This window comes from Maniola jurtina, chromosome 18 (genome assembly GCF_905333055.1).
Source record: "Maniola jurtina chromosome 18, ilManJurt1.1, whole genome shotgun sequence".
NCBI lineage: Eukaryota > Metazoa > Arthropoda > Insecta > Lepidoptera > Nymphalidae > Maniola > Maniola jurtina.
In genome coordinates, this window is record NC_060046.1 from 1,311,951 (window position 1) to 1,329,722 (window position 17,772).

A 17,772-nucleotide genomic window follows, 5' to 3' on the forward strand; every position below is an offset into this window, starting at 1 on the left:
GACGTCATAATGCTATTATCGCTATCTCTGTCTAATCTGAAATATATAAATGCTTATAACTTTTTTTTTATTTGATCGATTTAATTAGTTTTTTCAGTTTACGTCATTATTTTTATCCTAGTTTATAATAAAGTAATTAAAAAATTAGAGTAAAATACCCTATTTAATATAAATGATTACCATGGTATTTACATAGCGTACTCGACTCTAGTTAGTAAATAAATTTCGGTGGTAAAAATACCAAGAATTATTGTGTTGATACCATGCTTTTTGGTAGCGAAAGTACCAGGGAAGCATACGCTATTAGGAGTAGAACGTCAACACTGAAGCGTGGTTGCCCCTCACTAGAAGCACCCTTTGCCCCGCGGTGGCCAGCGCGGCCAGCCACGCGGCATACAGAGCGGGCGGTAACCCCCTCCTCCTTGGCATCGGTTGTGTGACGCATACTAGTCTCGCGCCGCTGCTGTGCTCGCCTATTAGCTCTCTCACACGTAGATATCTGTTCGTGCGTTCACGAGCCGCTAGGAGGTCTGCTTCTGTGATGCCCACTGGTGACAAAATTTGTGATCAATAATATCCATGCACAATACTAAATCCTGAGAAATTCTGAAAGGGTGTGTATAAAAAGGTAGTGTCCATCATGACAAAGTAGGACTTTGAGTTCCTGTTTTCGCCTGAGCAAAAACCTAAACGAGCAATAAGGGTATATTTTGGTGGCTGAACATATTAAACCATATATCATAATGTAGGGACTGGACGGTTGAATCAATGTACAAATGATCCAGTTCAGTTCTTTTTGCAAAAGAATTGAGCCGGAAACCTTCGTCATTAACCTATAGTATTCTAAATAAAAGTGTAAGGTACCTATCTTCTATAACATATATCTTCTACAATGGTACAGAAGAGTCCGACCCGCACTTGTCTGGTTTTTTATTAAGATCAATAATCCAATACTTACTGTTATCATTGGTGTCGTCGGGAGACTTGAAGGGCGCGATGAGTTCGTCAAAGTATGCTAGCGTGGCATCTTTAGGCTTCTTCGTGATGTCCGGAATCATCTTCAACGCTGAGTAATCGATACGGAACTTCGATAGTAGAGACGCCATACTGAGAGAAAAACATTTTCATAAAACATCTGCTTCGATAATATGAAATATGGATCTAAGGTATATCATTACTGTTCCCGACAGCAAAAAAATGCCCCCAAACATTATTTACACCTCGGGTCGGGTCACCTAATGGTAAGTGTTTACCGCCGCCCATCAACATTTGCAGCACCAGGGGAACCGCCGATGCGTTGCTAGCCTTTCAGGAATATGTTGAAAACTTGAATAACCTCAAGTTGTCATCTAGTGTCATTCATTACATAATAACGTATATTAATATATTCAAAAGAAAATTATTAAAGAATTGAATTGAGTCTTCTACTAAGTACTGATCTTATTATTCAAATCTGAAAGATCATCCATTTTTTAACAGTTTTGCCATTTTGTGTTTACTTACTTTCGTTCTTCGATCTCCATCTCAGTGTTTTTGTTAGCGAGTGTAAAAACACGTAATGGACATGCGGCCCACGCACGTCGCGTCGACAAGATGTACGGCAGCAGTAGCGTTAGACCTGCGTACAATATGGAGCATTTAAACACGCACGTAAATATAGTTCGGGCAGATCGACATGACAATCGGGGTGGGTACGCGCCGTACACACAGCGCCCGCGCTATACCGCACTGTGCGGCAGTGCGGGCGTTCCCACCCCAATTGCCTTGTCGACCTGTCGCGAACTATATGTAGGTCCTTTATAGAATAGAGTAGAATATATTTTTATTCAAATAAACTTTTACAAGTGCTTTTGAATCGTCAATATAATTCACCACTGGTACGGAATGCCGTTTATACCGAAAAGAACCACCAAGAAACTTGGCGGTTGCTCTTTTCAACAACGTTGCGGTACGATTGCACGCACACTAACGCAAAAAAAGAGAAAATTGGATTTAATTTAGCGACTAATTTATATGTAAATCTGAGTATGTTTTAAGAAATATTACTATTTTAAAATTACATGGTACTGAAAAATCTCCGTCATATTGAGGAGTACGTACCGCCGTCGTCATACAGCCACCACACGTCCACAGTGCCGGACTGCTTCTTAGTGAACTGCTCCACGGACGTGAAGGAAGACACGCGCCGAGTCCTGTTCACGATGCCGATGCGGCGGACCACGTCGCTCAGGGATTTACTGACGAATTCAACAAATTGCAATAAAAAAAATTAAAAACACGACTGCCCCACCAAAATAACGAATTAAGTTAAAAAAAATCACGCTATATAAGTGCATATAAATGGCGCCACATACTCGTATTTACCATTTATATGCACCAAAAATAGAAAAGGACCCAATATTGACCCCTGTGTCCCACCCATTAAGGCAGATGAGCCTTGCAATTTCACTTTATTTATAAATACTCATTGAATTCTGTCATTAAGATGAGATGCAATGAGATCAAGCGCAATGATTTTGATGCAATAGTGCCTTAGTTTAAGTAACAAAGTTTTATGATTAACACAATCTTAATAATAATAATTAAAAATAGATTAATGCCTTAGATATGTCAATAGCATTCCGTGAACGCTCACTTGAACTTCAGAGTTGCCTTTACAAACAAACAATGTAACTATGTTACCTTTCTTTATTCTGCTTCTGGAACTTCCCAGTGGGGTCGGGAGATACTTTCGGCAACTCGCCCGACGCTATGGACACGTCCGACAAACTGCTGCCTGCAACAATGCCAAAATCAAGCCGTCCATTTCTATTTGTCTGTTATTTTATTATGGAAAACAAAGTGCGACAGAGACAATCCCTATTCATTGTCATAACAATTCTTTTGAGGGCTCCGTACCTCCCAAGGCAAAAAGGAATCCTCATGGGATCACTTCGTTGTCTATCTGTTTGTCCCTCAAAGGAATCAACACCTATAGGCCACTTTTCGTTGACCTAGATTCGAGAACAATGCAGGTCGCAATATTTTATAGCACAAGTAAAGGAAAAAAGTTTAAGACTGTAAATGTGTGGACTGACTGACATAAAATTATCCACATTCAGTATTAATAATAATATTAATTATCCACAATAGCCAGGTCTAGAAACTCAGCTAATTAGTGAACCGTGAAACTTATAAACCTCACCTCTGGATTGAGTGTTCAAACTTTCAGTAGATTTCGAATCCTTGCAGCTATCACCCATTGAACCTGCGGGGCGTAAACACAACTCTATAGCATCGCTTTAAAACACATGATTAAAGTATTAAAAACAAGGCCAAAAAACCGAGTATTGAATATCGAGGCATATTGCATAGCAGTGCAACTGATCAGATCTAAATACCATGTCAGCGCATTCATGTATTTAGTATGTACACTATTGTAAATGAGTGTCACCTGTGAGCATATTTTTTTATTATTTAGATACAAGTTAACCTTTGACTGCAATCTCACCTGGTGATAAGTGATGATGCAGTCAAAGTTGAAAGGTTTCTACAAGGTATCGTACCGGAACGCTTAATCGCTTGGCAGCACGTGTTAGGGGCATATCCGTGCACTCATGCAGCGATCAGCAGGCCTGTAAATGTGTACTCACGCGTGTACGACCCGCCTTCCACGCGTCCCTCCTTTCTATACTACAGTGCAAGTCATATGAAGTGCAATCTTGGTGAGACTTGTGTTGTGTAGTAGTTGGTGAAACCTTGTAAAGGCGTGTATTCATGTGATATTATAACCCTCCAAACGCGAAGAACCGACGGCCGATGGGGCACACGTGTTCTGGAGTGGAGACCGCGTGCCGGTAAGCGCAATGTAAGACGCCATCCAGCCCGCTGGACCGATGACCTGAAGAAGGCGGCAGGGAGCCGGTGGATGAGGAAGGCGGAGGACCGTGTTTGGTGGTACGCTCTTGGAAAGGCCTATGTCCAGCAGTGGACGCATACAGGCTGATGGAATGGAACCCTCAAAATCCATGCAGTGTTCAGTAAAAGCGTGTACTCACGCGGGAGACCCAGCGTATCTATGCAGGATACCGGTATTGTAAAGGCGTGTAGTCATGCAGCGGTCCGCAGGCCAGTAAGGGCGTGTACTCACGCGAGAGCGCGGAGAGGTCTCGGGCGTACGCGTCGTCGAGGTAGGCCTGCAAGTCGTCGTCGAGCGCGTCGCGCGTGTACAACCCACCTTCCACGCGCAGCAGCGCCAGCGCCATGTGCACGTCCAGGGCTTTGCTTTCAACGGAAATACAACATTCAGAACTTTGTATATGCCTATGTTAGATCATCCGTGATAGATGGAGTATAAATATCTAAGTTCCCGAAACATAAAAGAGAGTTGTTAAATTAATTGTGCGTTTGCAATGCTTTTCAAATATGTTACAAATATGAGAATTTTTCGGTATCGTTTGTGGTTAAAATATACTAAATAAAATGGAACTACAGATTGTTAAACATAGATTGGTCCCTTATATTATATGGATAGTATGTAAAGTTTTTGATACTATAAGAACGATTTTTCGTAGCCTCTTCACACAAAATTAACCATTTAGGCTCAAATTCCCCTAGTTACGTACCGACTTTATTCTTCTAATAAATATCTTCTTTTAGCAGATGTATGCACCTTACAATGTATGTCAGAAAATATTAAAATGTACAAATGGTATAAAAAAAATCAAATTAAAACATCGTATATAAATTATTCACGTAAAAAAAAAAACCTGAACACAGTGTAAAAAGGTTATTTTAATATTTGCGGTTACTGGTTTGATTTCAAAATTAAATCAGTTTTCATACAGTCAGCAGCACTCAGCCGCTTATTGTGCAAATGCAACCCCCTTAAATTCAACCCCCGCCCGTTGCACTATTGTCAAACATATTTTTACCACTAGCTTTACGCCTTAGTTAGAGGGGAAAGGGGAATGATAAACATTGCTGATTTTTTTTAATAATTTCTGTACAATTTCGAGTACAGAGCTCTCAAAGAATACTGGGTGGAACGGAACATAAGCAAAAGACATGATTGTCTATTATTCATGTTTGTTTTTAGGTTATATTTAACACAAAAAGACTTAAGTTTCAGTAATGGGCTAGAAAACTGTACTCACTGCATAACATCGACGTAATCCGCCAGCTCCGTGCGGTCGCAAGTCCGCCAGTCCTCTTTGAAGCCCATCAATAGGATGTTGGGCTTGAGCTTGCCCACACCACTCGCCTAAAAACATAAAGCATCGAATCAATCTCCATAATGTCCCTGTAATGTGGGTACATAGAAAACTGGAATACCCGCGTCAGTCATGTAATCGCCACGAAGTAAAATGGATTACGGACCTCAAGCTACCTACGTTGATAGCGGTGATGGGAGATGAGGCTTACGAGCTTCTAGTCAACCTGTCTAGCCCAAAGAAACCGGCAGAGTTGAAATATGAGGACGCAATCGAGTTATTACGTCGGCATTTACAACCGGCTCCTTCAGTTTTGGCAGAGAGATTCAGATTTAGACAGAGAAGACAGGCGGCGGACGAGAATATAGCCAGCTATGTCGCCGAGTTGAAGAAGTTGACGCGCCATTGTAAGCTGGGGGATAATTTGAACGAGAACCTGCGAGACCAGTTCGTGTGCGGATTGAGGAGCGATCTCATCCGACAAAGGTTGTTCGCGGAGGAGGAAACGATTAGTTTCGCCAACGCGGTGAAACTCGCCAACTCGTTAGAGGCCGCGGAACGGGACGCGGCGGCAGTGGACACGGCGGGAGCGGCGGAGGCCGCCGGGGCAGCGCGCGGCGCGGACGGCGCCGCGGCCGCGGCCTTCCATACGATGGCCGGGACGGAGAACGGGCGGTGGCGGCGGTCGGCCGCGCGCGCCCGAAGTGTGCAGGGCCAGAGTGCGGCGCGGAACGGCGCGGGAGCGCGAACCAGGAGCAGTGTGAAGGGGACAGGGTACCGTTGTAAGGGTTGCACGTCCACGCTCCACAGCTATGAAGCCTGTAGATTCCGGGATTACGTGTGCTCCCGGTGTCAATCCCGGGGCCATATTCGGCGCGCCTGCGTTCAGGAGGCCGGCGCTGGCTCGGGAAGATTCAATGCGGTGCACTACGGGGACGCGGAAGGAATAGCCAGTGAGGAGGAAGTGGAAAGTGATTTCCACCATCTCTGTTTGAACGATTACAAGGCGGTGAGTTTGCCAGTGCTTATAGATAATGTTGAGGTCAAGATGGAGGTAGATACGGGAACTGCGGTTTCGTGTATTAATAATCATACATATGAGGAACATTTTAGTAAAATAAGGTTAGAACCCACGAGTGTAAGACTTAATTTTTATGATGGCTCAGTGCTTAAACCGGTAGGGGTTATCAAGCCGGTCGTGAGTTACGGTAAAATAAAGAAGAACTTAGAATTATTTGTTATCGAAGGCGGGACTACATCTCTCTTAGGTAGGCAATGGTTAACAGAGTTAAAAATTAAGATCCCCTTATTTAGTAATTGTCATAAAATTAGCGAAACCAGGGGATTAGGTTGCTTGGATAATGAATTAAGGAATTTGGTTGACAGGTATAAAGAACTGTTTAGCGGCGGTCTGGGTCGGTACTCCGGAGGCAAGGCGACCCTAAGAGTGCGCGAGGGGGCGACTCCCGTGTTCCACCGTGCTCGGGCCCTGCCGTACGCCCTGCGCGATCGCGTCGATGCCGAGCTCGACGCGATGCTGCGGGATGGAGTCATCGAGCCGGTGGACTGTTCGGACTGGGCTTCGCCTCTTGTACCGGTAAATAAAGCTGACGGTTCTTTGAGGATTTGTGCGGACTACAAGGCTACAGTGAATCCCGTTTTGTTAGTTGATCGTTATCCTTTGCCTAGGATCGATGATTTAATCGTTCGCTTAAGCGGCTCGAATTACTTTTCGAAGATAGACTTGTCGCAAGCGTATAATCAGATTGAACTGGATGATTCCAAAAATATTACCGTAATAAATACTCATAGGGGTTTATACCGGTATAATAGATTAGTTTATGGACTAGCGTCGAGTGCGGGAATTTTTCAACGTATAATGTCTAACTTATTACAGGATATACCTAATGTTGAAGTGTTCTTGGATGACGTAGTAATTGGAGGAAAGAACAGGCAGGAACATTTGCGGGCGGTCGAGTCGGTCTTTAGTAGGTTACACCGTTACGGGTTAAAATTAAAAAGTAATAAGTGCGTTTTCCTGGTAGATGAGATAAAATATTTAGGCTATGTATTAAATAAGGAGGGCATAAAAACGGACCCAGATAAAATTGAAGCCATAACAAAGATACCTAGGCCCAGCAATGTAACTGAACTACGTTCATTTTTAGGTTTGGTAAATTTTTACGCGAAATTCGTTAGGAATATGAGTGCGAGACTAGTACCTTTATATGAGTTGTTGAAAAGAGATACGAAATGGGTTTGGTCAAAGGAATGCGAGCGGGCGTTCAAAGAAGTTAAGACCTTATTAACTAGTGCAGAGGTGTTATCGCATTATGATCCCGCGCGGCCACTTATCGTAACATGCGACGCGAGCGCGAAGGGCATAGGTGCAGTCCTCTCTCAACCGAGTCGGAATGGGGACTGTGAGCGACCGGTGGCCTACGCATCGCGGACACTAAATGATGCAGAAAAAAATTATTCCCAAATACATCGCGAAGCGCTTGCAATTATATTTTCCGTTCATAAGTTTCATCAATATTTATATGGTCGGCATTTTACCTTGCGTACCGACCACAAGCCTTTAGTGTCGATCTTTGGCCCGCACACGGGGATACCGACGATGGTGGCTAGCCGTATGCAGCGCTGGGCTATTATTTTGTCCGCGTACACATTCGATATCGAGTACGTGCGTACCGATAAGAACGGGGCAGACGGTTTGTCAAGGTTACCGATGACAGGTAAACAACTCGCGGCTCGGCAGGTACCGGAGCAGACCTACTTACACTTTATCCAGGAAGCTTTGCTGTTAGATTACAATGAGATAAAAAAACATACGACTAGGGACCCAGATTTATCGAAAATACTTAGTTACTTACGGGACGGTTGGCCCACGGAGAATAGTATTACTAATTTGCAACCTTATTTTAATCGCAAAAATGAGTTGTATGAAGAGCTGGGATGCGTGATGTGGGGTCATAGGTTAGTGGTTCCGGAGACATGTAGGGATAGAGTGTTGAAAATGATTCATGAGCCTCACATGGGAATAGTGAAATCTAAGTCTTTAGCACGCAGTTACGTTTGGTGGCCTTCGTTAGACGAGTCTATACAACGTGTATGCCAAGGATGCGAGGTATGCGCGGCGCAGGCGGACGCGCCGCCGAAGCAAGCCGTACGTATGTGGCCGTGGCCTAATAGACCTTGGTCACGGATCCACCTGGATTTCATGGGCCCTATTTTTGGAAAAACGTATTTAGTGATCGTAGATGCAACGTCTAAATGGATAGAAGTATTCCAGGTGCCGAATACGGCGTCTACGGTAGTTATTGACAGACTTACGGAGTTATTCAGTAGATTCGGGTTAGCTAAACAGATAATAACGGACAATGCGAGCTATTTCGCCAGCACGGAGTTTAGGAACTTTACACAAAGTAACGGGATCGAGCATATTTTTACGGCTCCGTACCACCCCGCCTCGAACGGTTTAGCGGAAAACGCAGTGAGAACACTAAAACGCGTGATTAAGAAAGCGGTGTCAGAGAGACAGAACGTAGACAGGGCTCTCTGGACCTTTTTGATGCATTATAGGAATACGGAACATTCGACCACCGGGGAGTGCCCCGCCATGTTGCTGTTAGGTAGGCGGCTTCGGACCAAACTAGATGCTTTAAAACCGGATAGGGAGAGGAAAGTAGCTAAGGTACAGCAACATCAAAGAGAAATGGCGAAAGGAGTAGAAAGGGAGGTAAAACCAGAGGATGAAGTGTGGTATAGGCAGTATCTTAAGAGAGAAAAGTGGGTCCCGGGTCAGGTCGTGGAATGTACCGGTCCAAGCAATTATAAAGTCAGAGGTCAGGATGGAGACTTAGTTCATAGGCACATCGATCAGCTTAAGAAACGGTCCACCAGGTTTTCTCTCGCTTGTCCTACTACAAGCTTAAATCAGGAGTCTAGCACAGATCCTCAATCGCCGGCGGCTTTATCGGAGCAGGTCCAGCCGGAGCGGTCCACACGAGGTGACATTGAAGCGCCGTTTACACCGGGTAGCTCGACAGGGTCAGATAAGGCCCATACGAATACTTCGGCTTCACCGGAGTTCCAAGATGCCGTGGAGAGTAACGAGTCTCCGGCTCAGACCCGCCGCCGCAGTACCTCACCGGCTCACGCAATAACGCCGGAGCCGCGTCCACTGAGACAATGTAGAATAAGGAAACCTTTTAATAAACTTTGATTTGCTTTTATTTTGTATTTAGAATAGACTTTAGTATTTTTATAGTTTAGTATGTAAGATTTTAAGTATTTATTAAGTGTGGGGGTGTAATGTGGGTACATAGAAAACTGGAATACCCGCGTCAGTCATGTAATCGCCACGAAGTAAAATGGATTACGGAAATATAGTTTGTGCCTAATTTATTTCCCTTCGCCCTCTGAACGTTACAGTCCCGGACACATTAACGGCCAACAACGCGATGTTCATCGGCGTTTCCCGTTAAACGTAGATGTAGCCACGATCAACGTACAACGGTATTCACAATGCCGTATAGCGTTAGGCAATTTTAACCCCAATTCAATTAGCATTAGACTCAGTTTAACGCGTTGATTATCGCAATAATTATGGCGTTGTTGGGCATTCACCTTAATGTAGCCGCATTAAGGGGAGTGTTCGGAGGAGTTGTTTGACCTTATTCCACCCTCCACCATTTTCTACAACCACACCGCACGCCATCGAAAGCAATTTCACCTTCACCACCTGACCTGTCAATACCTACTGTCAAAATTTAAACTTTCTAACCCCACCAGTTTACGCTGTGCGTTGATAGATCAGTCAGTCAGTCAAGGCAAATCTTTTTATACATATATGTATAGATAGTGTCATATATCTACATCTACTTAATCTTTACGTCTTGTTAGCAACCCAGATGCATCGAACAGTCGTTTTGTCGCTATGTTGTTACCTGTATAAGCGCACTGGCGCCATCTTTGAATGTGACGTCATCGACGAGCGTGTAGAACGCCTTTATCTTCCTCTTCACGAACCAATGGTAAGCTCGATTCGTTAACGCTTCCCGCGTTCGGTGGTTCACTGGGGTCTGGAACAAATCCTCCATTACAGTACAACCACTTTTATATGTCACATTCGCACAATTCGTTGGCCCCGAAAAGCGCTACCTAACGCCGAATAAAACCAAGTGCACAACAATCAAATACAGACCTTATTACTTGACGTAAAGGTTTTAAACACAAAAATCATAGAGACTCGTGCTGTCTCGCTCAAAATTCTCGCGTACACGCGGACGCGAGCTATGATTGGCTGAGATATTTTCGCGCCATCCAAAAGATTTCTGCGCAGGTATATCAGCCTAACTTATTTAATGTAATTTGATAAAATAACAAAACAAAGAAATAAGTGTGGATTAGTATGAAAGAAGTACCTGATGAATGTGTCCACAGAGCATCAAAGACAGCCCTTTGGTGAGTAGATACGTAAAGTCGGTGAGCATGGGACGCTCGCCTGGGAAGCCCGTTAACACCAATATTTGCGGCCTGAAATACACAACTTTTTCAATCATAAACCTAACTTTTTTTTTAATAGAGTGTGTAACCTTTACGCGTGGTTGAAGTAAAACTTTTTCGAACTTGACACGCTCTAAAGCTAGTTTTTTTACCGTTGTTCTGATTTTTTGTGGCACTGAGAAAAGCAAGAGAAGAAAGAAAGATATCAACCTCACCTGTAATTTTTAACATGTTCCGTGACGCTATTCAGTTGATGGACCCCAGAGAGCGCAGCTTTGTACGTCTGCGCTTGCGTAGTAGACCCCCAGTTCACGTCTTGAAAAAAATTGAAGAAAATAAAGTTTCAATTGGCGAGCGAGGTAGAGGCGGAAAAGTACAATACACAAGTATTTAATTTAACATACAAGTAATTTCAAAACTAACTAAATATCGCTATCCTTGTCTTTTTGTAAACGAGCGATAGAGACAATTTGCTATCATTAATTTTCGAATACATACCTGGTTTCCTATATGAGACGAGGAGGTACAGCGCAAGGAGGCAAGCGATGGTGAGCAGGGCCGTACTCCAAGATATGACGAACATGATGGCCACACACACTATCGCGCCGACCAGGGACAACCACATGTTGTATAGCTGGAACAAATTATTATACATAACCAAAATTATCGAAAATATAAATCAAAATTCATTTATTTCAAGTAGAACAAACAAGCAAAGTCTTATGCTTCGACTGCAGCGATATGAGTATCTACAGGACTTGTAATAAGTGCTTCAAAAGCGACCCAAAAAATAAAAGCAACAAGATAAAGTTAAACAGCACTAAAACCCGACTACTGCCCGAGAACTGCCGATAGATAGCGCTAGTTGTATATAGAAGTAAAATTTTCTCTTTCTTCTTTCTGTTTTTCTATTGCTCGGTGTAACATTGCACTATATTTATATGTATAAACTCAAAATTTTCGCCTCATTCATTTGATTAAAATTAAATTTTCCCATTTTCGTTATGATATCCGTGATTAGGAGGTCATAATATGTTGTTACACCCATCTTCATCTGAGGTATGTGCTTTTCGGAAGCACTCCCTAAGCTCTATGATATCCCTGGTAGAATGTAGCCGGTTTACCCTGAAAGTAGGCCTCCATCCAACCGGCTTAGCGAGGCTCGCGTGGAAGGTGGCGAAGTTGATAAGCGCGTACGCCGCGAGGAAGAAGTTGGAAATCAACGGTGCTATTTGGTTGAGCCCACCTGGAAAGAGGTCTCTTGTCATGGAAAATTTCTAGATAAAAAAACCTTAATAACTTGTTTTTATCAAAAAAATTATAAATAGTAAAAAAATCTCGTTCAAATCAATATTTCAATGCAGCGCTTTGCATTGAAATATAGGCCTTAGAAAGTAGTTTTTAAACATTATTTAGAAACCTTGCAGTGTAGGTAAAAACAGTATCATAAAAATTGTAAATTTATGAAAAATCTTACCCATGAGTATAAAAGAAATGGCGATGACGAAAGTCAGTGCGTATCCTCGTACAGGCTCGCTGTTGGGCCCGTAGCCTTTCGCGAAGAACTCCAGGTACGGGTACAGCTTGTCTTGACACAGTGCCTGCAAGAAATACATTTGCCTTTCATTTCCATTAAACAGTACAAGGAATTATAAGATGATACCCGAGACTTCGCACTCTCTCTCGTACTCGCGCAGTCAATATCTCTCTCTCAGCGCATGCGCCAGCGGTCGATGGCATTAACGACGAATGACCGGAAGAAAGCGTGGATATTGAAAAAGTTTCGCAAATCAGTTAATTCATAGTATTCGTACTTTAGAAAATTAACACAATTACGGTTATGCAAAGACGTACTTAAAATTTATAGCGTCAGTAACTGAGATCGGTAAGTTAAATAAAAGTTAAACAAACGGGCTATCTAGTGTCTCTTGAATCCTGAGAAAAAAAAGCGCATGATAATATTGTGTGTAATTGCTAATTAAATACATTAAATGAGATTCTGACGAAGTAATTTTGATATATAGAAGTAGGTATTAGATTTTAAGCGTAGGTTACCTGAAACACTTTAGGAGCAGACACAAGCGAAGCGAGTGCCGAAGATAAAGTAGCGGCAAAACACCCTCCGTAGATCAATGGACCGAATGCAGACACCAGGCGAATTACCTGTAGACATAGAGATCAATCTCTGACTTCAAAGTTTTTTAAATAATATTAGCCATGTTAATCATAACTAATATTCCCCTTTCGCTTCTAACTAAGGGCAAAGCTTGTGCTAGGAGTGGGTACGGCAATAGTGCAACGGATGAGGTTTGAACCGCCGAACTTTCGGATTTCCACCGCTCTATGTTGGCACTTAGCGTAGCAAGGATTGCGTCAAAGGGGAGCCACGATCCTCAAAATTGAGGAAACGACGCAGGAAGAAGATGTTGGCACTGCTCCAATTTTGGGGAATTTCCCCTAAAGCATCCCGAAGCATAGTCCAGCCCGTGATCAGTACGATCAGAATTACCATGTCTTTGCTAGCTAATATATCTAGGCCTACGGTGGCTAATAGAAAGGTGCTTCTACATAATAGATGAATTTTTGAAATTCAAAGAATAGTTTCAATATGAATTGTACTTTGTACAAATTTTGCATGCCTGATTATGTAAGGTGAAACATTTTTACTGGACAATATGTACCCAATAACATCTTATTGTAAAAAATATTTCTGCAAATAAAAAATCTTGAATATGCAAACAATTCTTTTTAGTTTTTAGTTTCTTTGTTTTTAACCGACTTCCAAAAAAGGAGGAGGTTCTCAATTCGTCGGGATCTTTTTTATTTTTATTTTTTTTATTTTTTATGTATGTTCCCCGATTACTCAAAGACCCCTGGACCGATTTGGAAATTATTTTTTTTGTTTGAAAGGGTATACTGTGCAGGTGGTCCCATATAAATTTGGTGAAGATCTGATGAATATCTTCGGAGATGGAGAACAGAACTCCTCAATGGATAGGAGCAAATTGCTCGCGATCAGTGTAATAGCTTAGTAAACAGTAGGGTTTTAACTGGGCACAGCATATTATAGTACAGTGGGGCCACTAAAAATTGTGAAATAAAAAATTTTCAAAAGAAAAATAAAACGTCGGGCGAGCTTCACTCTTGGATTTTTAATTTTGTTTTAATATGCTCGCTCGACTTCATACCTAGGTGCATTACACGTGTAGCTAAACAAAAGTTATTTTTTACTTTTTAGTGTTTGTCGTTTTTGAAGTCGGTTTTTTTTTTCTTTTGAATTTTTTTTTGTTTTGTTTATTTCATGTTTTGTGTGCAATAAAGTTTTGTACTATTTATCAGTCTATCTAGGAGTGACCCTTTTGGGGTAATTTTTGGGGGATTTTACTAGATACTAATAGAAAGAAGTGATAAAATATAAATTTCTCACGTCATTGCTGTGATGTAGTCCATATTCACAAGTACCGTTGACCCTGCACTGGTCCATAGTCCAGTTGGCGACGTCCGCGATGTCCCCCGAAGCGTCCCGAAGCACAGTCCAGCCCGCGATCAAAGCGATCAGGACATATGATATCGTGGTCAATAGAATGGCCAGGAGTGTGCCTTTTGGGATCGATTTTTGGGGGTCCTGAAAGTATTTTTTTATGTTTAATGATGAAAACTTAAAGCAAACAAAGGTTATATTTCTAAAAAAAATAGATTATTTAGATTACTAAGATAAGCCGAAGGGAAGCAGAAAGAAAAAAAAAGAGAACAATATTAAAGAAGTATATTAGTAAACTTATTAAGAAGGGAAATATTTTCAAGAATTTGTTACCCGGTGTTGTGAATCTTTGCCTTGACGGCAATATTTCTAACGTGGTCAATGTAGATTATACACAATTATCTAAATCTCTCAAATATTTTTTAAAACTAAACCTATATTCATTCTATATTTTTCTTTCTTTCTTTTTCCTAAACCTGTTACTTGCGTAATGTAATGTAACTCATGTACAGGTAAAGGCTGTACCGTAATGCGTAGGTCGTTTAGCACCTTAGTGATCATATTCACGTGGCACGATTATACACATGCGTTAGCTGTGTGTAGCGTGTTTATAGAAAAAGGTCATAAGTTCGCCAGGTTTTTGATGCAATAGTTTCGCGGAATTGCTACTCGAGTTCCGAAGCCGACAGTACCTTGAGGTCTCCAGATATGTTAGCGCCAGCCAATATCCCCGTAGCAGCGGGGAAGAATATCGAGAACACGGAGAAGAAATTATGCTCCACGCCCTCGAACATTCTGTAGTCTGGGCCCACGTTACTCTGTAGGACGGACACTGAAACAACAAATCAACAAGTTTTTTTGTTTAAAATAGCCCTTCTAGAGGCACTTATTTACTTCAATGCCCATAATTTGCTCAGGAACAACAGATTATGTTAAACAAAACTTGTGATAAGTTTTTTCCAATTATATGAGAAAAAGAAATAGAAAACATTTTTAATCAAATAACTAATTTTTAACAAATTCTTTCGAAACAACTCAATCTATCCTTCCTAACCTTCCTTTCTTGAAAGTTTAAATGAGGCAATCCATATTGAAGGAAAAACATTAGAACAATCATTTTAAAAGTTTCCTGTCCCATTTGATGTCCCAAAAGTTTGATGTCCCATTTGCCATAGTCCATAAAGTTTCATTTCTTTCATATCTTGCGACAAACTTATTGGTATAGAATTATTAAAATCGGTTCACACGTTTAGTCTCTAGAGCGAGAGAACAAAAAACATAATAAGACTGGACTGATGAAAAAATATTCACTCCTTTGCGTACCGCAGATGAGTTTATTGTGGTTTCAACATACTCACTATTGTACCCCACAAATCCCTGGGCAATCTCCACGTCTCCCTTAGGGCCGATGATGGAGCCGATGCAGAAGTCCGCAATGGCCGCGAGCAGGATGAACAGCAGCACTATCTGAGCCTTGGCCTCCCACTCCAGCCCCACTATCACGATACCCGTCAGCAGTACTATGGTTATGCACCCGTAGATCGCTTGGTCCTGAGGGAACCGATTTCAAAAGCTTAAATGGTTTTCTAAAGGAAAAAGTTTGAGAAACCAGAGTTTTAAATGGTTTTCTAAGGGAGAAATTTTGAGGAACCAGAGTTTCAAAACTTTAAATGGTTTTCTAAGGGAGAAATTTTGAGGACATTCTATTGATGGAGCCGATGCAAAAATCCGCATACTCATAAGTGCCGTTTACCCAGAGGTGACTAAGACTGTGCTGAAAGGCACATGCGTGTCACGCACAAGCATACGAATCTGTATTCACTCTTTAAAATACGAATGTATGAGCTTTACCTATCTAGATCTTTACAATATCTTTGACTGTTTCAATACGAATAAAGAATGACATATAACGGATTTTTAATCCAATCCATATTTCATAAAAAAATTTGCCGTTCATGCCAGAATATGATAAAAGTCTTGGGAAAGAAATTAAACACAAGTTACCTGCCACAAAAAATTGAATTAATTATAATGTTGTTGAGGAAGAGTACCCCTTGAATCTTTCATGCTTACCCAACTCTTGCTGACCATGTAAGCAGACTCCGGTATGAGCGTGATGAGGGACTCTCCGAAGCCCACCACGTACATGGCGCAGGCCACCGCGTTCGCCATGGAGAATATCAGCCCGATGGACCCGCCGAACTCCGGCCCCAGCGACCGCGATATCATGTAATATGTCCCGCCTAGGTAAAACACAAAGCAGGTAAAAGAAGGTAAACTTAATGGTGAACTGTTGCTGGGGCTTAGATATTGAGTACTGCAATGGATTTGCTTCGATCAAAAATTCATTATTATTCATTTCACCATACATAAAGCACTTGACAACTTACTGCGTTCTAACTTCTATCATGCGGCTCTTAACTCAGATTAAGAATTTCAAAAATTCCGATTAACTTTTGAAATCTTAAAGTCAATTTATTTCATGTAGCCTGGAACAAGTTGTTATACTCATGTTACGTCTGTCTGTGTGTTGCCTTGACTCTACCACCGGTTCGGAAAACAAAAGAAGTTTCTTTAAGACATAATTGCCTTCCCTGTACCGTCCCTGGTGCCACAGTTCAATGGCTTTTACCTATATGAACTCGTAAGTGTTGAATGTCTTCTTACCTCCTTTAATGACGCCGTTGGTGCTGATCGCGGACATGGAGAGCGCGGTGATGGTGGTGACCACCGACGTCGTCAGTATTAGCAGCGATGCCTGCGCTGCCGACACACCAAACTTTGTCACCACAACACGCATTATTGCCATCATGCACATATACAAATTATCAATTTTAATTCAAAAGATTTCAAGAACTTATGAATTGTTTTGCCATCTGCGCGAAAAGCTGTAACTGAAGTTAGTTACGCTTTAGTTACACTTCCTGGACCTGTTTCTAGCGACGAATCACACTAATATTATAAAGGCGAAAGTTTGTGTGTATGTGTGTTCGTGTGTGTGTGTGTGTGTGTGTGTATGTTTGTTACTCCTTCATGCATAAACAACTGGACGGATTTGGCTGAAATTCGGAATGGAGATAGATAATATCCTGGATTAGTACATAGGCTACTTTTTATCCCGGAAAATCAAAGAGTTCCCACGGGTTTTCGAAAAACCTAAATCCACGCGGACGAAGTCGCGGGTGTAAGCTAGTCATTTATGTAGCTTTGTTTTTCTTGGCCACTACGGAAAAAATCCTATAAGCCGTTAGGGAGTCCACTGTCCATGTCATCCCTATTGGTGCTTATCACCCAAATTCAGATGCTTATTGAAAGGTATGAGCATTAAAACGTACCTAAGTAGGTGCTGTAGGTAAGCATGTACATAAACACTACACTTATTAGGTCATTACTGATGGTCACCAATATATCTCAAAAAAAATGGGAAATTGACAGTTATTTGATTCGTTGACAATGAAACTTTCAGTTGTGTACAATTAATAATATAGTCGTTGAGATATGGAACAGGCCTTCAGTGTCATATTCTAGATACAGAACTATCGGCATCATTTACAAAATGTTTGCCCGATACTTAAGCATCAGGAAAAA

At 41.8% G+C, this 17,772-nt stretch overlaps 1 protein-coding gene across 2 annotated transcripts in view; it reads right to left on the reverse strand.

Annotated features, from left to right (window-relative positions):
* Positions 1–81: 81 nt before the first annotated feature.
* LOC123874526 (bumetanide-sensitive sodium-(potassium)-chloride cotransporter) overlaps positions 82–17,772 on the reverse strand; it is a 40,809-nt gene continuing 23,118 nt past the window's right edge. Inside the window, exons 5-24 of one of the 2 annotated variants that reach the window (XM_045919936.1) lie at positions 16,852–16,947; positions 16,258–16,427; positions 15,543–15,735; positions 14,877–15,016; positions 14,131–14,328; positions 12,759–12,866; positions 12,181–12,304; positions 11,828–11,949; positions 11,202–11,337; positions 10,919–11,018; positions 10,622–10,733; positions 10,145–10,279; positions 5,136–5,242; positions 4,217–4,263; positions 3,185–3,247; positions 2,683–2,776; positions 2,101–2,237; positions 1,504–1,618; positions 959–1,107; positions 82–548 (exon numbers count right to left, since the gene is read on the reverse strand). In XM_045919936.1, the coding sequence (XP_045775892.1) occupies positions 304–548; positions 959–1,107; positions 1,504–1,618; positions 2,101–2,237; positions 2,683–2,776; positions 3,185–3,247; positions 4,217–4,263; positions 5,136–5,242; positions 10,145–10,279; positions 10,622–10,733; positions 10,919–11,018; positions 11,202–11,337; positions 11,828–11,949; positions 12,181–12,304; positions 12,759–12,866; positions 14,131–14,328; positions 14,877–15,016; positions 15,543–15,735; positions 16,258–16,427; positions 16,852–16,947 (2,591 nt within the window). In that variant the 3' untranslated portion in view covers positions 82–303. Of the gene's footprint in view, positions 549–958; positions 1,108–1,503; positions 1,619–2,100; positions 2,238–2,682; positions 2,777–3,184; positions 3,248–4,129; positions 4,264–5,135; positions 5,243–10,144; positions 10,280–10,621; positions 10,734–10,918; positions 11,019–11,201; positions 11,338–11,827; positions 11,950–12,180; positions 12,305–12,758; positions 12,867–14,130; positions 14,329–14,876; positions 15,017–15,542; positions 15,736–16,257; positions 16,428–16,851; positions 16,948–17,772 lie in introns of both variants that reach the window. The other variant, XM_045919935.1, reaches the window with a different exon arrangement.